This window comes from Schistocerca piceifrons, chromosome 1 (assembly GCF_021461385.2).
Source record: "Schistocerca piceifrons isolate TAMUIC-IGC-003096 chromosome 1, iqSchPice1.1, whole genome shotgun sequence".
Taxonomy (NCBI): domain Eukaryota; kingdom Metazoa; phylum Arthropoda; class Insecta; order Orthoptera; family Acrididae; genus Schistocerca; species Schistocerca piceifrons.
The window spans coordinates 146,799,216-146,819,413 of record NC_060138.1 but is presented as its reverse complement, the minus strand read 5'-3'; the positions used below and the strand labels follow the sequence as shown (position 1 = coordinate 146,819,413).

General features: G+C 42.7%; 1 protein-coding gene across 1 annotated transcript in view; it reads right to left on the bottom strand.

Annotated features, from left to right (window-relative positions):
* The window catches only part of LOC124791091 (homeobox protein six1-like), a gene marked incomplete at its 3' end in the record, with an annotated part of 426,719 nt that overhangs the window by 60,475 nt on the left and 346,046 nt on the right, over positions 1–20,198 (bottom strand). Inside the window, exon 2 of the mRNA XM_047257837.1 lies at positions 7,456–7,603. Coding sequence (XP_047113793.1) covers positions 7,456–7,603 — 148 coding nt within the window. The remainder of the gene's footprint in view (positions 1–7,455; positions 7,604–20,198) is intronic.

Below are 20,198 nucleotides of genomic sequence, written 5' to 3'. Positions count from 1 at the left end.
CATCTCGTGGACCAATGCGTCCGCACGCAATTAACTGACTCAGTTATCAAAACCAACAAGTGTTATGACACAATAACAACACGTTGCGCGTGCTTCTGACACAATCACTTTGCCTTTTGACGTACGCATGTAAACAAGACGCCACGACCTCTACCGAGGAAGTGAACATCGCGTGCTTTTGTAACGAGCGCAAGCTTATAGATCATGTCAGCACATTTTAAACGGACCACTACAAGAAGTGTAGACCGTATAAACTATTCCACTACATGGTGGCGGACTGATACAGCAACATTATTGTAAGTTCAATGTAAACGCTGTCGTAGGTTGCAGCTTTGTAGTCTATACCACAATATAAAAACAAGTAGTTGTTTAACTTTGTTGCCAAAAATGTCGAAACGTAGTTGACCTAATTACTTCAGATTTTTACTCAGTGTTCTAACGAACATTTGGACGGACACAGGCTACATATTTTTTTAAAAATATATATAGTGTATAACTATGTATGTAATATATAAAACGGAAACTTTGTTACTAAAACTCTCCAAAATTCTAGACCGATTTACTTTAAATTTTTACATGATACTCTAATGAACATTCGGCCTGATGTAAGCTATATATTTTTGTTATGTATATAATGCATTACGGTATACAGAATATATAACGAGAAAACGTTGTTACCAAAAATCTCGACTGGCTCGTGACTGATTTACTTCAAATTTTCACACGATACTCAAATGAACTTTCGGACAGACAGAGGCTTCGTATTCTTTTAAATATTTGTAATACACTAATATATGTGTAACAAGTAAAGGCGAAACGTTGTTATCAAAAATCTCTAAAACTGCTAGACCGATTTGCTTCAAATTTTTACACGATACTCTAATAAACGTTATGACGGACGTAGGGTACATATTTTTATAAGATTTATAATACATAAGTATATATTTACTATAGAATAGTAAAACGTTGTTCTTAAAAATCTCGGAAAGTTCATGAGTTCCCGGGTTCGATTCCCGGCGGGGTCAGGGATTTTCTCTGCCTCGTGATGGCTGGGTGTTGTGTGATGTCCTTAGGTTAGTTAGGTTTAAGTAGTTCTAAGTTCTAGGGGACTGATGACCATAGATGTTAAGTCCCATAGTGCTCAGAGCCATTTGAACCATTTTTTGAAAGTTCTTGACCGATTTATTTCAAATCTTCACCCGATGCTCTAGTGAACATTCAAACGGATATAGACTACATATTTTTGTAATGAATGTATATTATAAAAGTAAGCGTACAATGTGCGTGCCATTAAAACTTAGAAACGAGTCCCGGTACGATCAAGGGAATTACGTGGTGTGGTAGCGGCCTATTCCCCATCTACGAAAAGGGTGCCCATTTTTACCTGAAGGGTGTGCTTTTTAAGATCTAAGGACTGGGAAGTTTCGTTCTCTAGGAATTTCTAGAAGATTCCGGAACATTCGAGAGCATTCCACAACATTCCAGATTGTTCCACAATGATGTGGCATGTTAAAATGTTCAGGAGTAGTCTGGAATATTCTGTAATATTTCAGAGAGTTGGAGAACATCCGTAATATCCTAGATCATTGTGGCACATTCCAGAACACTCTTCAACGTTATGGAACGTTCAGGAACATTGTGGATCATTCGAAACCTTTTTTGGTACGTTCTGGAATTCGTCACTGGTGGCGCTACGCATTGGTAGGGGGTACATACAGCAACACCCGTCGTGGTTTCGAACATCAGTTTCTCATCAGTGACAAAGGGGGGAACCGAGAAAGTAATGCAGTGAGGAAACAAAAACAGTAAAATATCGGTAGCCATAGTGATACAGTGACCGAAAATAGTGATAAGTGTGTAAGTGTACTTAGCGTATTTGTTAATAAAAAGTTGATTTGATCTATATTTTAGACAATACCCAGAGGTAAAAGAAGAGATTATACCAGTTCTGAAGCAAAGACAGCGAAAAAACTAAACAGACGAAGAGAGCGAAGCACGTTTAAGTTCCCAACAAACAAGAATGAGCACCGGGAGAAGCAGAGACACCGAAGAACAACGAAATGATGAACGGATTGAAGAATCAAGAATTGCGAAACAATTTTATAATAAAAGATTGCGAACGCAAGCCAGTCGTGAAAGTATCATCCTAGGAGAAGGGTGGACGAGGACGAGTAAACGGTACAATCTAACAAATGAAGTATTCGACTACGACCCGACGGAAGAATATAACAAACAAAAACATGTCGTTATTGGAAAAATGGGTAAAATATGCCTATCTTCCGAAGGGGAAAAATTCAATAGACGAACACCAGGATTCTGTTGCATGAATGGAAAAACTCGATTATTAACTCCCTGAGTGGAGCCAGGTACCCCAGTTAGTATATAATGTGTATAAATGTATATGTAAGATACAAACAGCATATCTATCGAGCTGCGGATCTACACGGAAGGAGCTATATTTACAGACCACCAGGTGTCACCATCCTACACAACGAAGTGTTTAGGCTCAGTGAACCACAACCTTGATTTAAGAAGGCATGGTGTCTATAAGAGTCCCTGTAGCTGTGGGAGTCATACACTGGACAAATATATCGCAGCGTGCTGGACAGATGCGTCGACCATCGATGACACACGCTTCTGGACCAGCCAGAGAAATCTGCAGTGGCCGAACATCAGGTCAGTACAGGAAAGGAGATGGCTGAAACAAATATGACAGCATAGTCTCATATCGAAGCGATGACAGTACTTGTAGTCTGTGTGGTTACAGAATGAAAGCCAATGAGAGTGTTGGAAATGGAAATGAGCGTATGGCGTCAGTGGCCGAGAGTTCCCAGACGGGAAGTTCGGCCGCCAAGAGCAGGTCTTATTGAGTGCGACGCCACATTGGGCTACCTGCGCGTCGACAATGGGAATGAAATGATGATGAGGACAGCACAACACTCAGTCCGTGAGGGGAGAAAATCTCCCTCCCTAGCTGGGAATCGAACCTGGGTCCCCATGCGTGGCAATCCAACGCACTGACCATTCAGCTAAAGGGGCAGAAAAGGACAGTGCTAAAAAATGGCAATAACGTAGCCTATCAAATTCTCAGGATTAAAGACAGACAAAAAGGTTTTTTGAAGGAATCATATTCAGGATTTTGTTCATAAAATAAACGCAGTTGTTTTCACTGCGATTATACGCTACTTGCCACTATCACTTTACGTACTCTATATCCGCAGGCGGCTCCGGACTGAGGGCGTAGTGTTGACCGACGAAAGCGCATATTATGATTGACAGTCTTGGCACGTGCGCCGGAGCTTTTGGTTCATCGTCCAGCAGACGGCGTAGCTATCTCTATCGCTACCGATTAGGATATCTCCTCTATTGGCCACCGAATTTGGTGTCTTCACGCCTGCTCCGTTTCTTCTTAGACTGGCATAAATATGAGGCTTCAGTCACAGTCCATTAGTGATAGACTAGAACTATTAAAATTACTAACTGGCCGATCATGAGGACCACACTCCTCCACTATCCTTCACACAGACAAATTCCTGATCCACCCTATACTTTTCTAAGGAAATATTGCATGGCTATCCACCCCACCCAAGTTCTACAAGTCCCTCAAAATACTCGAAATTCTTGCTTTCCGCCGACGCTTGCCTACCCTCCCCCCCCCCCCCCCCTCCCCCGCTCGAAGGAACCCCTTACCAACTCATCGAATTTCCACTTCTCCTCGTTCACACTGAACATCTCCGAATAAGCTGCACCATCTGCAAACTCCTTTACGGCCCTAGTGATGCTGCTGCGACTGTACCTACATATCCCACCAGTAATCCACCTACATACCCTCCACATCCTCTCTCAAAGAAATTTCAACCGTCTCCCTCTCAGAACACGTATTCCGCCACTGCCTAAATTTTGATAAATAATCAGCATTGGCGGCCGAAGACTTCCGGCATAAGAAGTCAGCCTCATTCTGCCAACGTCAAAGAGGGCGGAGGACCGGATAGAGGTTCAGGGCACTCTCTTGTCCTAGGGGTGGGAAATTGTCTTTAAAGGCGGAAGAATCAGCAATGATCAACGACATGAGGATGCAGAAGGCAATGGAAACCACTGCATTAAAGACACGTAACGTGTATCCACAGGACATGTGGCCTGTATTTGAAGAAGTGTCATGATGATATCTCCATTGACAAAAGATTCCGGAATAGTCCCCCATTCGGATCTCCGGGAGGGGACTGCCAAGGGGGAGGTTACCATAAGAAAAAGATTGAATAATCAACGAAAGGATAACGTTCTACGAGTCGGGGTGAGGAATGTCAGAAGCTTGAACGTGGTAGGGAAACTAGAAAATCTGAAAAGGGAAATGCAAAGGCTCAATCTAGGTATAGTAGCGGTCAGTGAAGTGAAGTGGAAGGCAAGACAAGGATTTCTGGTCAGATGAGTATCGGGTAATATCAACAGCAGCAGAAAATGGTTTAACAGGTGTAGGATTCGTTATGAATAGGAAGGTGGGGCAGAGGGTGTGTTACTGTGAACAGTTCAGTGACCGGGTTGTTCTAATCAGAATCGACAGCAGACCAACACCGACAACGATAATTCAGGTGTACATGCCGACGTCGTAAGCTGAAGATGAACAAAGAGAGAAAGTGTATGAGGATATTGAAAGGGTAATGCAGTATGTAAAGGGGGACGAAAATCTAATAGTCATGGGCGACTGGAATGCGGTTGTAGGGGAAGGAGTGGAAGAAAGGGTTACAGGAGAATACGGGCTTGGGACAAGGAATGAAAAAGGAGAAAGCCTAATTGAGTTCTGTAACAAGTTTCAGCTAGTAATAGCGAATACCCTGTTCAAGAATCACAAGAGGAGGAGGTATACTTGGAAAAGGCCGGGAGATACGGGAAGATTTCAATTAGATTTAATCATGGTCAGACAGAGATTCCGAAATCAGATACTGGATTGTAAGGGGTACCCAGGAGCAGATATAGACTCAGATCACAATATAGTAGTGATTAAGAGTAGGCTGAAGTTCAAGACATTAGTCAGGAAGAATCAATACGCAAAGAAGTGGGATACGGAAGTACTAAGGAATGACGAGATACGTTTGAAGTTCTCTAACGCTATAGATACAGCAATAAGGAATAGCGCAGTAGGCAGTACAGTTGAAGAGGCATGAACATCTCTAAAAATGGCCATCACAGAAGTTGGGAAGGAAAATATAGGTACAAAAAAGGTAGCTGCGACGAAACCATGGGTAACAGAAGAAATACTTCAGTTGATTGATGAAAGGAGGAAGTACAAACATGTTCCGGGAAAATCAGGAATACAGAAATACAAGTCGCTGAGGAATGAAATAAATAGGAAGTGCAGGGAAGCTAAGACGAAATGACTGCAGGAAAAATGTGGAGACATCGAAAAAGATACGATTGTCGCAAGGACAGACTCAGCATTCGCAATTCGGGTGCATAGGTCCTGAGAAATCAGTACCCAGAACAAGCACCTCTGGCCGTAATAACGGCCTTGATACACCTTTGGTGACATTAAAAGCAACGGTGGTAACATTAAGAGTGCAACGGGAATTCCACTGTTAAATGCAGAGGAGAGAGCAGATAGGTGGAAAGAATACATTGAAAGCCTCTATGAGGGTGAAGATTTGTCTGATGTGATAGAAGAAGAAACAAGAGTCGATTTAGAAGAGATAGGGGATCCAGTATTAGAATCGGAATTTAAAAGGATTTTGGAGGACGTACGGTCAAATAAGGCAGAAGGAATAAATAACATTCCATCAGAATCTCTAAAATCATTGGGGGAAGTGGCAACAAAATGACTATTCACGTTGGTGTGTAGAATATATGAGTCTGGCGATATACCATCTGACTTTCGGAAAAGCATCATCCACACAATTCCGAAGACGGCAAGAGCTGACAAGTGCGAGAATTATCGCACAATCAGCTTAACAGCTCATGCATCGAAGCTGCTTACAAGAATAATATACAGAAGAATGGAAAAGAAAATTGAGAATGCGCTAGGTGACGACCAGTTTGGCTTTAGGAAAAGTAAAGGGACGAGAGAGGCAATTCTGACGTTACGGCTAATAATGGAAGCAAGGCTAAAGAAAAATCAAGACACTTTCATAGGATTTGTCGACCTGGAAAAAGCGTTCAACAATATAAAATGGTGCAAACTGTTCGAGGTTCTGAAAAAAGTAGGGGTAAGCTATAGGGAGAGACGGGTCATATACAATATGTACAAGAACCAAGAGGGAATAATAAGAGTGGATGATCAAGAACTAAGTGCTCGTATTAAGAAGGGTGTAAGACAAGGCTGTAGCCTTTCGCCCCTACTCTTCAATCTGTACATTGAGGAAGCAATGATGGAAATAAAAGAAAGGTTCACGAGTGGAATTAAAACACAAGGTGAAAGGATATCAATGATACGATTCGCTGATGACATTGCTATCCTGAGTGAAAGTGAATTAGAATTAAATGATCTGCTGAACGGAATGAACAGTCTAATGAGTACACAGTATGGTTTGAGAGTAAATCGGAGAAAGACGAAGGTAATGAGAAGTAATAGAAATGAGAACAGCGAGAAACTTAACATCAGGATTGATGGTCACGAAGTCAATGAAGTTAAGGAATTCTGCTACCTAGGCAGTAAAATAACCAATGACGGACGGAGCAAGGAGGACATCAAAAGCAGACTCGCTATGGCAAAAAAGGCATTTCTGGCCAAGAGAAGTCTACTAATATCAAATACCGGCCTTAATTTGAGGAAGAAATTTCTGAAGATGTACGTCTGGAGTACAGCATTGTATGGTAATGAAACATGGACGGTGGGAAAACCGGAACAGAAGAGAATCGAAGCATTTGAGATGTGGTGCTATAGACGAATGTTGAAAATTAGGTGGACTGATAAGGTAAGGAATGAGGAGGTTCTACGCAGAATCGGAGAGGAAAGGAATATGTGGAAAACACTGATAAGGAGAAGGGACAGGATGATAGGACATCTGCTAAGACATGAGGGAATGACTTCCATGGCACTAGAGGGAGCTGTAGAGGGCAAAAACTGTAGAGGAAGACAGAGATTGCAATACGTCAAGCAAATAATTGAGGACGTAGGTTGCAAGTGCTACTCTGAGATGAAGAGGTTAGCACAGGAAAGGAATACGTGGCCGACCGCTTCAAACCAGTCAGTAGACTGATGACAGAAAAAAAAAAAAAAAAAAAAAGGTATGCATTTTAGAGCCCATGTTTACTGGACAGTGTTTTCTTGTTTTAGTTCATAACACCATCCATCAAAATATGAAGTACATTATTTTAACGCCTAGTATGATTGGCACCCCATCTGGAGCCTCAGTAGAAACAATTAGTACAAGGTAAGAGTTCATTTCATGCTGGATGATGCACCGGACGGGGGTGCAGCATAGCGCCCAGTAGATGATGGTGGGACAGAGAGGTGAGGTGACGCACCTGCGTGGGAATGCCGGGAGGCTGCTGCTGCTGGTCCAGCCCCGCGGGCGGCTTGTGGTCGCCGTCTGCAGACTCCGAGCTGGAGTCCAGCGCCGAGCTGGGGCCTGCCGCCCCCGCCTTGTCGCCTTCACCTCCAGACCGTCCGGACCTGCCGACACAACACACACACAGAGATCAGCAACGCTCTCAGTTGGCTGCACTCTTTAAAAGCTACAACATAAAAAAAAAAATTATTTTACACGTCTAGTTCTGAAGGACCTAATTGACGAGCAAATCTCCATGGTCACTGAACGAGTCAGTATATGAGATCAACATAGATAAAATAAAATGTAGACGGATCCTATGCATTTGATAAGCTGCTATTATACCAGGTGCTATGGGTATAGCTACAGATATTGCGATAATTGTTACCTTGATGTGTACCATCTTCTTCCTGCGAACACATCCCATAAATTACTACGTGGATTACGCCTGTCAGTATAGACTGTCAATTTTGGGTCCACGAATCCACACTGCAATACCTGTTATACTGCCCAGGGGAAGATAAATATTAATGGTTTCCTTGTACCACATCTACTTGGAGGTACTAACGAACCTAAAAACTTACTGCTTTTAATGTAATTCTTAGTCTGCTAATGAAGTAAATACTGATTGCTCCGTACACATCCTCTGTCACCAATAAAAATATCTGCGCTTATACTCCTAACAGCCTGAATATTACTACAATTAACACTAAACAAAGGAATTTTTCCAGAAACCCCCCAACAGAATAAAAAGGCTTATCCATGAGAAAACTTCTCAGTTCGGACGCGAATGCGGAAGGATTATTGCTAAGATTTTTTAATTAGCCTTTTGAAACTGGTCGCAGCAGAATACTGCATGCCTTTCCGCACAGGTGTCATGGTGGTGCGATCCAAATGCAGACTGGATTTCTGCCAAGACTGGAAGCTGCTAATTCTTGAGAATTATAATGTTAACTATAAACGAAATTAATGTAGATAAATTTTGAGATCCATGTCAGAATAACGTATCCGTAGAGACACAGTTCTGTGAAAGGTGAAAATAATGAAGAAGGGCGGAAGAAGTGGGAGGTCGAAGTAGAAGAGGGGAGAAGAAGAAGGGAAAGGATTGGAAAACACCATAATGGGAAGAAGGCGGAGATGTTCGAAAGGGTTCAGGAGATTCGAACTGTGCTATGTTGAGACTTTGTTTTTTATTTCGGCTGCTAGACGGAAGCACTCTCGTAATACCAAGTGAAACAACGCACTGTATAATGTAAGTGGTGTAGAGAGCATATGTTGTCGACGTTTTCTTTACTACGGTCTTTGTACTGATCGGCAACGAAACAATGTTATATCACAAACTAAAAGAATTATTAAAATCTGTTCGTTTTAGTTCCGTGTAAAATCGTCTTGATTAGATGTTGTCGGAGGGGGGGAGGCACGGGTGAGGGGGGGGGGAGGGAATTCAAACGTGGGAGTTGTTTGCCCTAGGCGCCAGATATAACTACACTGTTTATTGTCATTAGATTGCTATAATTCACAACAGCTTCAGCAACATTTCCTTTAAGCCTGCTTAATGGGTACTGTACTTACATGTGGACAAATACTGAATGGGTCTAATAAACGAAAGACCATATAGTATTCGATAACTGAATTGGTAATAAACCAGAGCGTTTGACACCATTTACGTAGCAGCAACGCTTCGATGCCATATAAAATGGAATCAAAGCGTCAGATCAGCAGCAGACAAAGTGAAAGGAAGATTTAGATCTGACGGATAGTTCTTGGAAAGTAAAGTGCACTGGTTAAGACTCTAGTGTGACCTCTTCTAGAGCACTGTTGCAGTACAATTCATCTCAAACTGACCTGACGCAAGACAGAGATGCACTGCTAAAATCGCAACAGGCCGGTGTGGCCCTTAACAAAGATGCCCAAGGAACTTAAATGCGAATCACTTGAAGAGGGGCGACGTTTTTTCGTGAAACTGTTGGATGAATCAGAGAATCGGAATTCCACTTAGTATGTACAGTAATTCTCCTGTCGTCATCGTATACGGTGCGCAGTGTTCTCGAGAATAAGATAAAAGCGAATATCTCATGAATTTTTCCATCGTAACAAGGGCAAACGGAACAGCGCAATGAGTAGTTAATAATGGTACAAAGTATATCCTGCAATTTGCGCTCTGTTCAGTTTTAGGTCTCTTTTCGTCTTCATTCGAATTAGGAGAATCTTTTCTAATTCTCAGAACTTGTAAAACTTTTAAAAAGATTTGTTTGAGTAGTATTTCCACGACTGGTCCATTAAGATGTCAGATATTATGCCTTTGTTTCCTGAATGAATGAACTGATTGCTTATTATTTTGATGCAGTTCCTTGATCTCTTTTTGGCCATCTACAGTTTTTGCAACCGTAGCAGTTGTCTTCCAAAACAATTTGTTCCTCTATGTCCTGCACTTCCTCTTTTGACGTTTTCGCTTGCATAAACACACTGTTGCGAATAGCGGTATCGCAGTACCTGAATTTAGCACCTCTTGAGAAGGCCCTCTTAGTGCATGGATTGTATGCTTTACCAGACGTAGCAGCCATCGAGTCTCATTAAACATCATTATATTCTCTTTCATGCTTATTCTCCAATACAATCGTTCAATATAATTTCTTGTATACAGAAAGTAATAAACGAGTATAGCACCATTTTGCTACATCCATTGTGTTTTGTTTTGCTTCTAAGTGCTAAATAATATCGAAATGTATATTGATTAACTTCCGTCGTTAGCAGACGACGGCACGATCTCCTGTTTCTGCGCATGTGCGATTAATATGTTGTATCTCCCCTACCAATAGCATTCAAAACGAAGATCTCCAAGATACACTGAGTGGAATAGTGGAATAGTGATACGCACTTGTACACATGGCGTACACAAGGTATAAAAGGACAGTACATTGGCGGAGCCCCCCTTTGTTAAAATGGTTCAAATGGCTCTGAGGACTATCGGACTTAACAACTGAGGTCATCAGTCCCCTATAACTTAGAACTAGTTAAACCTAACTAATATAAGGACATCACACACATCCATGCCCGAGGGAGTATTCGAACCTGCGACCGTAGCGATCCCGCGGTTCCAGACTCAAGCGCCTAGAACCGCTCGGCCACACCGGCCGGCCCCCCTTTTGTTCTCATGTGATTTATGTGATATGTGAAAAGGTTTCCGACGTTATTATGGCCACACAATGGGAATTAGCAGAGAGAATGGTAGTCTGACTTAGAAACATGGGACATTCAATTTCGGAAATCGTCAGGGAATTCAATATTCCGAATCCACAGTGTAACGAGTGGGTCGGGAATACCAAATTTCAGGCATTAACATTCACCGCGGACAACGCAGTGGCCGACGACCTTCACTTAACGACCGAGAGCAACGCGTTTGTGTAGAGTTGTCAGTGCTAACAGACAAGCAACACTGCGTGAAATAACCGCAGATATATAATTGTGAGACGTATGACGAACATATCCGTTAGGAAAGTGCGGCGAAATATGGTGTTAATGGGTTATGGCAGCAGACGACCGCCGCGAGTGCCTCTGCCAACAGCACGACATCGCCTGCGGGGCCTTTCCAGGGCTCATGACCATACCGGTTGGACTCAACAGGACGGTAAACTCGTGTCCTAGTCAGATGACAGCCAATTTCAGTTGGTAAGAGGTGATGGCAGATTTCGAATGTGGTACAGACCCCACGAATCCATGGACCTAAGTTGTCAACAAGGAACTGTGCAAGCTGGTGGTGGCTCTGTAATGGTGTGGACTGTGTTGGCATGGAATAAACTGGGTCCTCTGGTCCAACTGAACCTATCATTGACTGGAAATGGCTACGTTCTGGTACTTGGATCATTTTCCGCCATTCATGCACTTCACATTCCCAAACAACGATGGAATTTTTATGGATGATCATGCGCTATATCCCCGGGCCACACATGTTCAGGATTTGTTTGAAGAACATTCTGGACAATTCGAGCGAACGATTTGACCACCCAGATCGCCCGGCGTGAATCTCATCGAATATTTGTTGGACGTAATCGAGTGGTCAGTTCGTGCACAAAATCCTGCACCGGCAACACTTTATGGAAGCTATAGAGACAGCATGGCTCAATATTTATAAAGGGTACTTCCAACGACTTGTTGAATCCATGCCACGTCGAGATATCTGACACGATATTGGGAGGTATGCCATGACTTTTGTCATCATTTTGTTTTGTTTCATTACAATTTCGATCGATTACCAGGTGCACACGGCAACAGAAAGAAAACGCAACGGTAGAATTGTTTACAAAAGCTTTATCTACCAACGTTCCTAAAGCTGAGGGAGCTCTTATTGAGGAATTGATGACAGAACTGCATTCACGTGTCCTTTGGTGTCGAAATTTGTACCTTTCAGTACAGCAAGCAGCAACTGTCAACAGTTGTGGGAGGCTTTACGAACGTTGGTGAAAGTGCGTTGAGCAAGACGGCGGCTATCAGACGTCTCTAGTTCCACGTGGGGGGGGGGGGGGGGGGGGGAACGTACGTCTCCGAAATGCCGTTCTTAGAACTGCAGCGCACGCTGCAGCTGCCCGTCGCCAGTATGAGTATTTTTAACGAGTTGCCGACACAGTCTCGTGGGCCGAAAGCCCGTTCTACACGAGCGACTGTCTTCTTATAATCGACATCTCGTGGTGGTTGCTCGTCGCGCGACTGCGTGTAAATCAGCCCCCAGACCACGTCGTTATAGGGTCAGTGACGGCAATGATCAGCTGACTGTGCTCTACTGACAACACAATTTCCCGCTTCCTATTATACTGGCGGGTCCGCCTCTCGTGGTACCTGGAGGTTAATTGCGTATTACATAGGAGTGTCCGGATTTCTGAAATTCCGAGTATGCTGATGGCTACCATGGCCCAAAAACAGGTGACTGTTGCGCCGTCTGGTACCAACGAAAGTTATCCTCTCGGCTCTCAGTCGTGCTATAGTAGTGGATTTAATATTCAATCTTTATCTTATTCTTTCCTTTGTGTTTGTGACACATTTCGAAGGATGCGTAAGGACTTGATATTTTACTACGAGCGTTCTCTCAGAAGAGCGACCAAATACCTTAAAGCAAAGAGGTATTTAAGTTTAAGAACATCTGAATAAACAAAAAGCAACAGATGAAAAACGATTTTAATGAATATTGGTTCTCCAGTAAAAAAGTCGTGTTCATGGAACGGTGAAAATTTCGATGTTACTGAGTACTTAGAAAGAAAACAAAAGACAACGGAAAGAGGAAAAAGGCGTTATATATTACCTTCTAAATATTATTTGATATTTCTGCATGAACGTATTTTGTCGAGCACATAAATGTTAATTTTTTGAGATGTTCAGGCGACACTTCGCTACAATGTGGAGTACTGAGCAAGCCATCTCTGTCAAAAACATTCGAAATAATTTCTGCTTTTGTCAGTAATAAATTATCGTTGCTAATTCCTATATTTGCATAGCACAGCACTCTGTCTTCAGGCCACAAGTGGTCCATTGGGATTATCCGACAGCCGTGTCATCCTCAGCTGTGAATGCGGGTAGGAGGGGCGTGTGGTCAGCACACCACTCTGCCGGTCGGTATGATGGGTTTTCTGTGACCGGAGCCGCTACTGTTCGGTCGAGTAGCTTCTCAGTTGGCATCACGAGGCTGAGTGCACCCCGAAAAATGGCAACAGCGCATGGCGGCCCGGATGGTCACCCATCTAAGTGACGGCCGCAACCGACAGCGCTTAACTTCGGTGATCTGACCGGAACCAGTGTATCCACTGCTGCAAGGCCATTGCCAGTTCCTATGTTCATTTACTACAAAAGGTGTTCCACAGCTAGTGCAACACATTTTTCTCTGAAAGCAGATTGATTTTATTCAGGATTCCAATATGCCATTTTACTGTTTTGCCTACTAAACCCTGTTTTTCAACATACTCTGCGTTCAATGCGATGGCCTTACGACACCTTATTTGGAGGGCCTGTATGCCCACATAGTACTACTCTACTGGTCAGTGTCGGAGCTAACGTCTTTCTGTATCAATAATCTCTCCGTCATCCACATACTGCTTCCCGTAGAGTGCATCCTTGATTGGGCCAAACAGATTGAAGATGCGAGATCCGGGCTGTAGGGTGAATTGGCGGCACAGTCCAATGACGTTTTACGATACTCCCTCGGGTGCGCAGACTGGTATGAGGCCTTGAATCGTAATGGAGACGAAGTTCGTCTGCTTTTGTGTCGAGGAACACGCTGGAGTCGTCTCTTCAGTTTCCTGAGGGTGGCACAATACACTTCAGAGTATATCGTTACACTATCCGAAAAGACAGTCCCTATTACTTTAACCTTTTTTGTTCCGAGGAGAGGTGGTGTTGCCCTCTCCATGAACTGACGTTTCCTTTCCGGTTCATCACTTGAAATGATATTCGACAAAAATTTGTCACTATCAGCCTTATAAATGCAAGCAACTCCGCATGCTCTTCATGATCTTGTGTTATTCGGCGAGGCAACCAGTGGGCACACGCCTTAAAAATGGATCAAATGGCTCTGAGCACTGTGGGCCTTAACATCTGAGGTCATCAGTCCCCTAGAACTTAGATCTACTTAATCTTAACTAACCTAAGGACATCACACACATCCATGCCCGAGGCAGGATTCGAACATGCGACCGTAGCGGTCGCGGGGTTCCAGACTGAATCTCCTTGAACCTCTCGGCCACACCGGCCGGCCCACACGCCTTAATTCCAGCTGGTGTACGAGCGTATCAGGACTACCAACAGAGACGTCCAGCTGTGCAGCGATATGGTTCACTGTGCTCCGTCGATCACCTCTAATAAAAGTGACCGTACGTTCCAACACTGTAGGCGACATAACTGTGTGCGACCACCTGGCACGCGGGTGATCGGAGAGGTTTCTGTGACCTTGATTCGATGAAGACAGACGCCTCGTCCAACGACTAATCGTGCTTTTGTTCACTGTCATTTCTCTGTAGACATTCAGGAAACGCGTACGAAAATTTGCGTTGCTCTGGTTTTCCGCCAAGAAAAAAAAAAACAAAAAAAACTCAGTGATAGCTGTTTGCTTAGTACGCACCTCCGTTACAGACGCCATTCTAAAGGCTGCATATAAAACCTGTCGGAATTCTATGAAACTATAGAAGCCGAAGCGAGAATATTCCTGGATTTCCCAAAGCAAATTCCGCATTTTTTCAACCGACACTGGCTGAGAGAAAAGTGTACATTACTTATTGAACGCCCCTCGTATATCTCGAATTTTTAGAAACAAAACCTTAATTTCACAGGTAAGGCGCCAAACTGAGCAGAGAGGGTAGTCGCAACACACGCAATTTTGGCACCGAAGACGTTCGCTGTGACAGACGGGACTCAGTACCGGAATAAAACGCTAGTGGCGACGTAGTAGAGTCATTCGGCACAGATAGTCGACTGAGATACGGAAGTCGCTCGTGTACGTGGGGCTTAATGTGGAGCACGTGTTCCTCTGACGTGGCTGCACTGTCACGTGGTCACACGCACTGCCACTGCGCCCCACCCGTAGCGCAACTGATTGGGGGCCATCACACCTGGCCCAGCTTCCCGTGACAAATGGCCCACTCACTACATAAATCCTCCACGCGTCCGGTGCTAAAACATGAGTGTCTGCTCCACAGCCCGGAACTGTCAAACCGAGCGAGGTGCCGCACTGGTTACGACACTGGAGTCGCCTTAAGCCTTCGGCACAAGGACCGTGCATCCGAACGTTGAGCGTTGAGCTGCCGAGTTTCTGACCTCATAGCGTGGAATAGCACATTCGGGAGTCTTTCCGAACGTGCAGAGTGATATCTGGCATGTCAGATATTCTGAGCGTGCGTCTGAGCGTTGACCAATGAGATGGAACAACGCCACCTACGTCACACGAACGCCGTCTCCCTTCAGTACAGAGTTGTGAGGCGCTATATTGGCATTCATTTCAAGCCTATATGTGTATATGCCGTCTCTGAGCACCAGCAAATTGAGAATAACTGGAAAACCCGTTGTTGACTGTGTGATTCGTTCCAATAAAATAATGAGAAACATGACATTCGTGGCAAAAGAATTATTGTAACTTGCGCATTATGAGAGTAGGCTATTTGAAGCCAGCGACACACTGAAGATCCACCCAAAACGCATTGTTATTGGTACAATTTGTTATAATTAAACTTCAATTAGTAACATATCTACGATAATGTTTTCTGCAGGAGTGAACATACTATGAGTAGTAGTATGAAGCCTGTTATTGGTGTAGCGTTATGACTAGCGTTGCTGCCTGCTGCAGAGGCATCTGATGGGACGGCGGTTCGCGTTTTCCCACTTCCAAATTTTTTCCCAACATTCGTGTTTTTATTAGGTTCTGATACTTTATTATTAGTTTAATATAAGTATATACCATAATATGTGATGTTATGTAAATATAAGTTCACCTTTTTTTGAGAGGTGACTTTAAGCCAGTCGAACAATCTACAGGACAGCTGGCGCTACTTGTAGAAATATATTTTGCTCCTTTTTCTTTTATGCTTCGTAATTCACATGCTGCAAAGATTCTACTACTGGGTAGGAACAATGATAAAGTAAGACTAACCTTGGGGTTTTACTAAAATGTGGAAATGATAAAATAATGTTTATCTTATGTGGAGAAGTATTCCAAATTTGTACCGCACTGTTTATAATGGAACTTTTATAAGCCTGTGTCCTTATTGATTGGACATGGTACTTTCCTTTTCGTGGATGATGGAGGAAATGTGCGTTTTAATGGAGCTAATGTGGGAATTTTACGCGCGCCCGTTGAGTAAACAATGTGATTTACGAACTAGAAACATCCCACAACTGCCGCTGGAGTGCGTTGCGATCGCGTATACCACGTTGGGGCCCATGTACCGTATGCACAAGCCGCATCGTTCCTGAGCGTTCAGCAGCACGTTGAACTTGGCACGCTCAACGTTAACGTTCGACTGTACGGTCCGTGTGCCGACGGCTTTAGGGACGACCTGGTTCAAATTCCTGCCTGGAATCCAGATTAAGGTCTGACACAACAGTACCCACCTGGATCAATGGGACGGTGAAAATACAGTCTCCTCCCTAACAAATGAATCACTTCATTCTCAGTAGAGAAACAGTTCATTTTGTAACAGGGCGCGGCCTATATTCTCTATTCCACCACAGAATATGAAAGAGACCATCAGCACTGTTTGACTGTATTGGTTTACGATCCCATCAGCCTGTGGTGTTCTCATGCGCACTCCTATTGGAAGCTTGGACACGAACCCTCTCAAACCGCAACGAAGCTTAAGTGGGAATACGGATACATTTAGATAACTGAACTTGTAGCAAATAATATATCTCGGTTATCAACTAAAGAAGTTCCGAGTAAATATCAGAGAAAGAATAACAGGCGTGTTAACAGAAGAGAGGGGTGAGTGAGATAAATGATGCCAATGATGGGGTGGCGGGGTGGGGGGTCAGAACAGACGTTAGTAATACAGACTATGAGAGAATCAGTGTCGTGATGTGATACACAAGTGTGGTGGCCAAAGAGAGAAATACGTGAATACAAACTCACAAGTAGCGTAAAAACACTGTGTGGCTGGTGAAGTGTTGTGTTTGTTGTATACTGTGTGTAAGTGCAATTTAGTGTAATATAAATATTAGTAAAAGGATAGTATATTCACCTACAAAGAATTGTGATGGCTCGATTTTGTTTCCAGTGACTCAGCAACTGGACAATGTTAAAAGTTTAATGTGATATAAATACAGTCATATATTTTGTTATGAAATCTGTATGGACTTATAATGTTTCGAGTCACAGAATAAACGTGGCATGCTACTACTACAGAGCACAAATATCCTATAAGGACATTAGAGATGTAGTAAGTCAAACCGTTGCTATATTCAAAGTCTTTTTATTAAGATGTTATTTAGTGGTGTCATAAGCTTACTTCGGCTCCACGGCCATTTTCAAGCTGTTTGCAAACATATGGGCCTGTGAGTGTATCTACCTATGTCTAACTAATAACAATTTTGTATAGATTTTTTGTAGTACTTACTTCCATAGCACATCGTTATCGCTGTCACTGTCTGATACCTCGTATTGTTGCGTATCGTAGGTGTAGCGCAGATTAAATTGTTATTCTCTAGCTATGTAACGTCTTAGTAGTGGAATTTGTTGATGAGCAATATTTGCTGAAACCTATTTCATATTTTTGTAAGTTTAACAGCTTCAATTGACAGATAAGTCACATGAAAACAGAAAACCACAATGTAAATCGATACGAATTCTACACAAAACACCAAAGGGGCAAATAACGAACTTTTTAGCAGAAATAGGAATCTACATACACACACAAATATCCAGGCAAAATTCTTAACTACCAAACCGACTTAAAACATAATAATTATACTGACAATATTATTGAAATTGTATATCGCGATAACGGATAAAACAAATTTACAGGCAGAGCCAACACCAGTGAGCAGTAGCAAAGAATTTACTACTACCGCACACAGTTCCATAGATGAATAAGCCAACTATGAACGGTATAACATCGCTGACCTAGGTGTAAACTGAAGCCATCAAATTTCTGAAAATATTAAATAGATCTTCACGAATATTGCTCAGCAACAAATTTCACATGGGTAGATGTTATTTAACTAGAGAATAAACTTCCGTCTGCGCTACATCTACGATACGCAGCAACAGAAGATATTAGACAGCGACAGCGTTAATGTTATATTATGGAAAAAGCAATAGAACAGATATGTACATTATTTTGACTTGTATATAAGCCCGACCAACAGGAATTACATGCACTGATAAAAAATGATAGTGCATTGAGAATGGCTAGTTTCTAGCTGAAATCTAGATCTGCCAATAAAATTTCAAAAGGACGACTCATAGTTAAAATCTCTTATTTACAAGTCAATATAACAGTAGCTGCGTGCAACAGCCTCTGAATGGAGGGTAACCTGATGTACATTATTGTTCTTAGTTACGAGCAGACATAGGCAGATGCACTAACAACTCCCGATGTTAACATATAGCTTGAAAATGGTCTTGGAGTCGAAATAAGCCTATAGATCCAGTAAATGTCTAAATTAAAAATCTTTGAATATAGCAATGTTTTGGCTTAGTATACATATAAGGCTCTTACAAGACATTTAAAACGGTGTACGTCCAGAAGAATTTAAAAATAATACAAATAGCCTGTATAGGGATAATTTGCTAAAAATGCACAGGTGAGCATAAGTGTAGGTTATTTTCTCACTTCTTGCATGCAAAACTCAAAGACATATGATGCAGATGCAAACCAAAAAGCAGTAAGAGATCGACGTTACAAGCAAGTTAATAGCTTCATTTTTGTTTTTTGCTTCATTAGTTATTTTCGTCTCACATTCTTTCTAATTATGTTTTTATGACATTTCTGTTAAATTATAGTGTATCGAATAACATATTTGTGCGTTATTGCAATAACGAACGTAAAAAACACTTTTATTTAGAGATCCTCATTGTTTTGATCGTATTGTACTACCTGCTCAACGTTACGAAAGAATTGTACGACCCATTTTAGACACACAAGAGGGCAGGTTTCCAGAATGCAATTAAGAAATACTTCCAGTCTGGAAGGCCAAACGATATGTTAGCAATTGATCAACTTACCACCCTGTTCAAACCTTGCGTATAGCACTGAAAGTAATAGAGCGAACGTTGGACAATGCACTCACAAAATTCCAGTAATTCAGCCACAGTGGATTAGTTCAGGTCTTCAGCACCATCTATGTTATCCACGCCACACGTCTATTGCCGGAAAAGCAAAGGGAAAAACAGAATGTGGTATTTCTGGATCAAGGGAAAGCATTCGTGCAAGTCTCACACTAACTCATCTCGCGATCTCTTCGTTGTCATGAGGTCTCAGGCCTATTCAAGCTGGGTACAGCTTCTGCGTCTCTGTGCCACTAGTGTGGTTCGGAACCCAGCTGGAATTGCTTTCGATATCACTGTCGTTGTTCATCAGGGCTGTTCTCTACCATCATCAGTATGGATACAGCAGCGGCTGACACAGGGACATAACATTCCTGGACACTTCTCTACGGGGACTGCGTGATCCCACTCTATGCTCTATCAGGGAAAATGTGCAAGGGAGTAATGTTGGCTTTCAAATAATTCCATGGACGGTTCTGTAAGTTGTGTACCCTTTCACAACGATCGAGGCGATGGCCTCAGGATGGTATTGTCCACCGAAACCGGTGGCCAGTAGGCAAAATAAAAAACGGGGACTATGGACTAAAACACGTACTTTTTCAGTAAAAGTCTTTTCTACATGTTTTATTTTCTGGACCACTTCCTGTAGCTTCTCTATATATTTTCCTTCCCACTAAGCTGGAACTGTAATTACATCGTGAGGAACTGAAAACTGTCTTCTTTAACGGAGTTGAAATCGCTGTCTCCGCGGCTATCGTTGTTTGCTAAAGGATTAGCCGAGGTTGTTTACAGAGGCATCTCAGATCTATAGGGCTATTAAAGCAGGATGCGATAGGAGTAGGCATACATCCCGCGTTGTCGGGGCCTGTGCTAGAGAGCTGAACTAATTACTTTAATGACGAGCCAGGATAGGCGTAATCTGTGGGTAATCAGCTAATGGCCGCAATCAATAAGCCATGGCGCTCAATCACGACACGTGATTG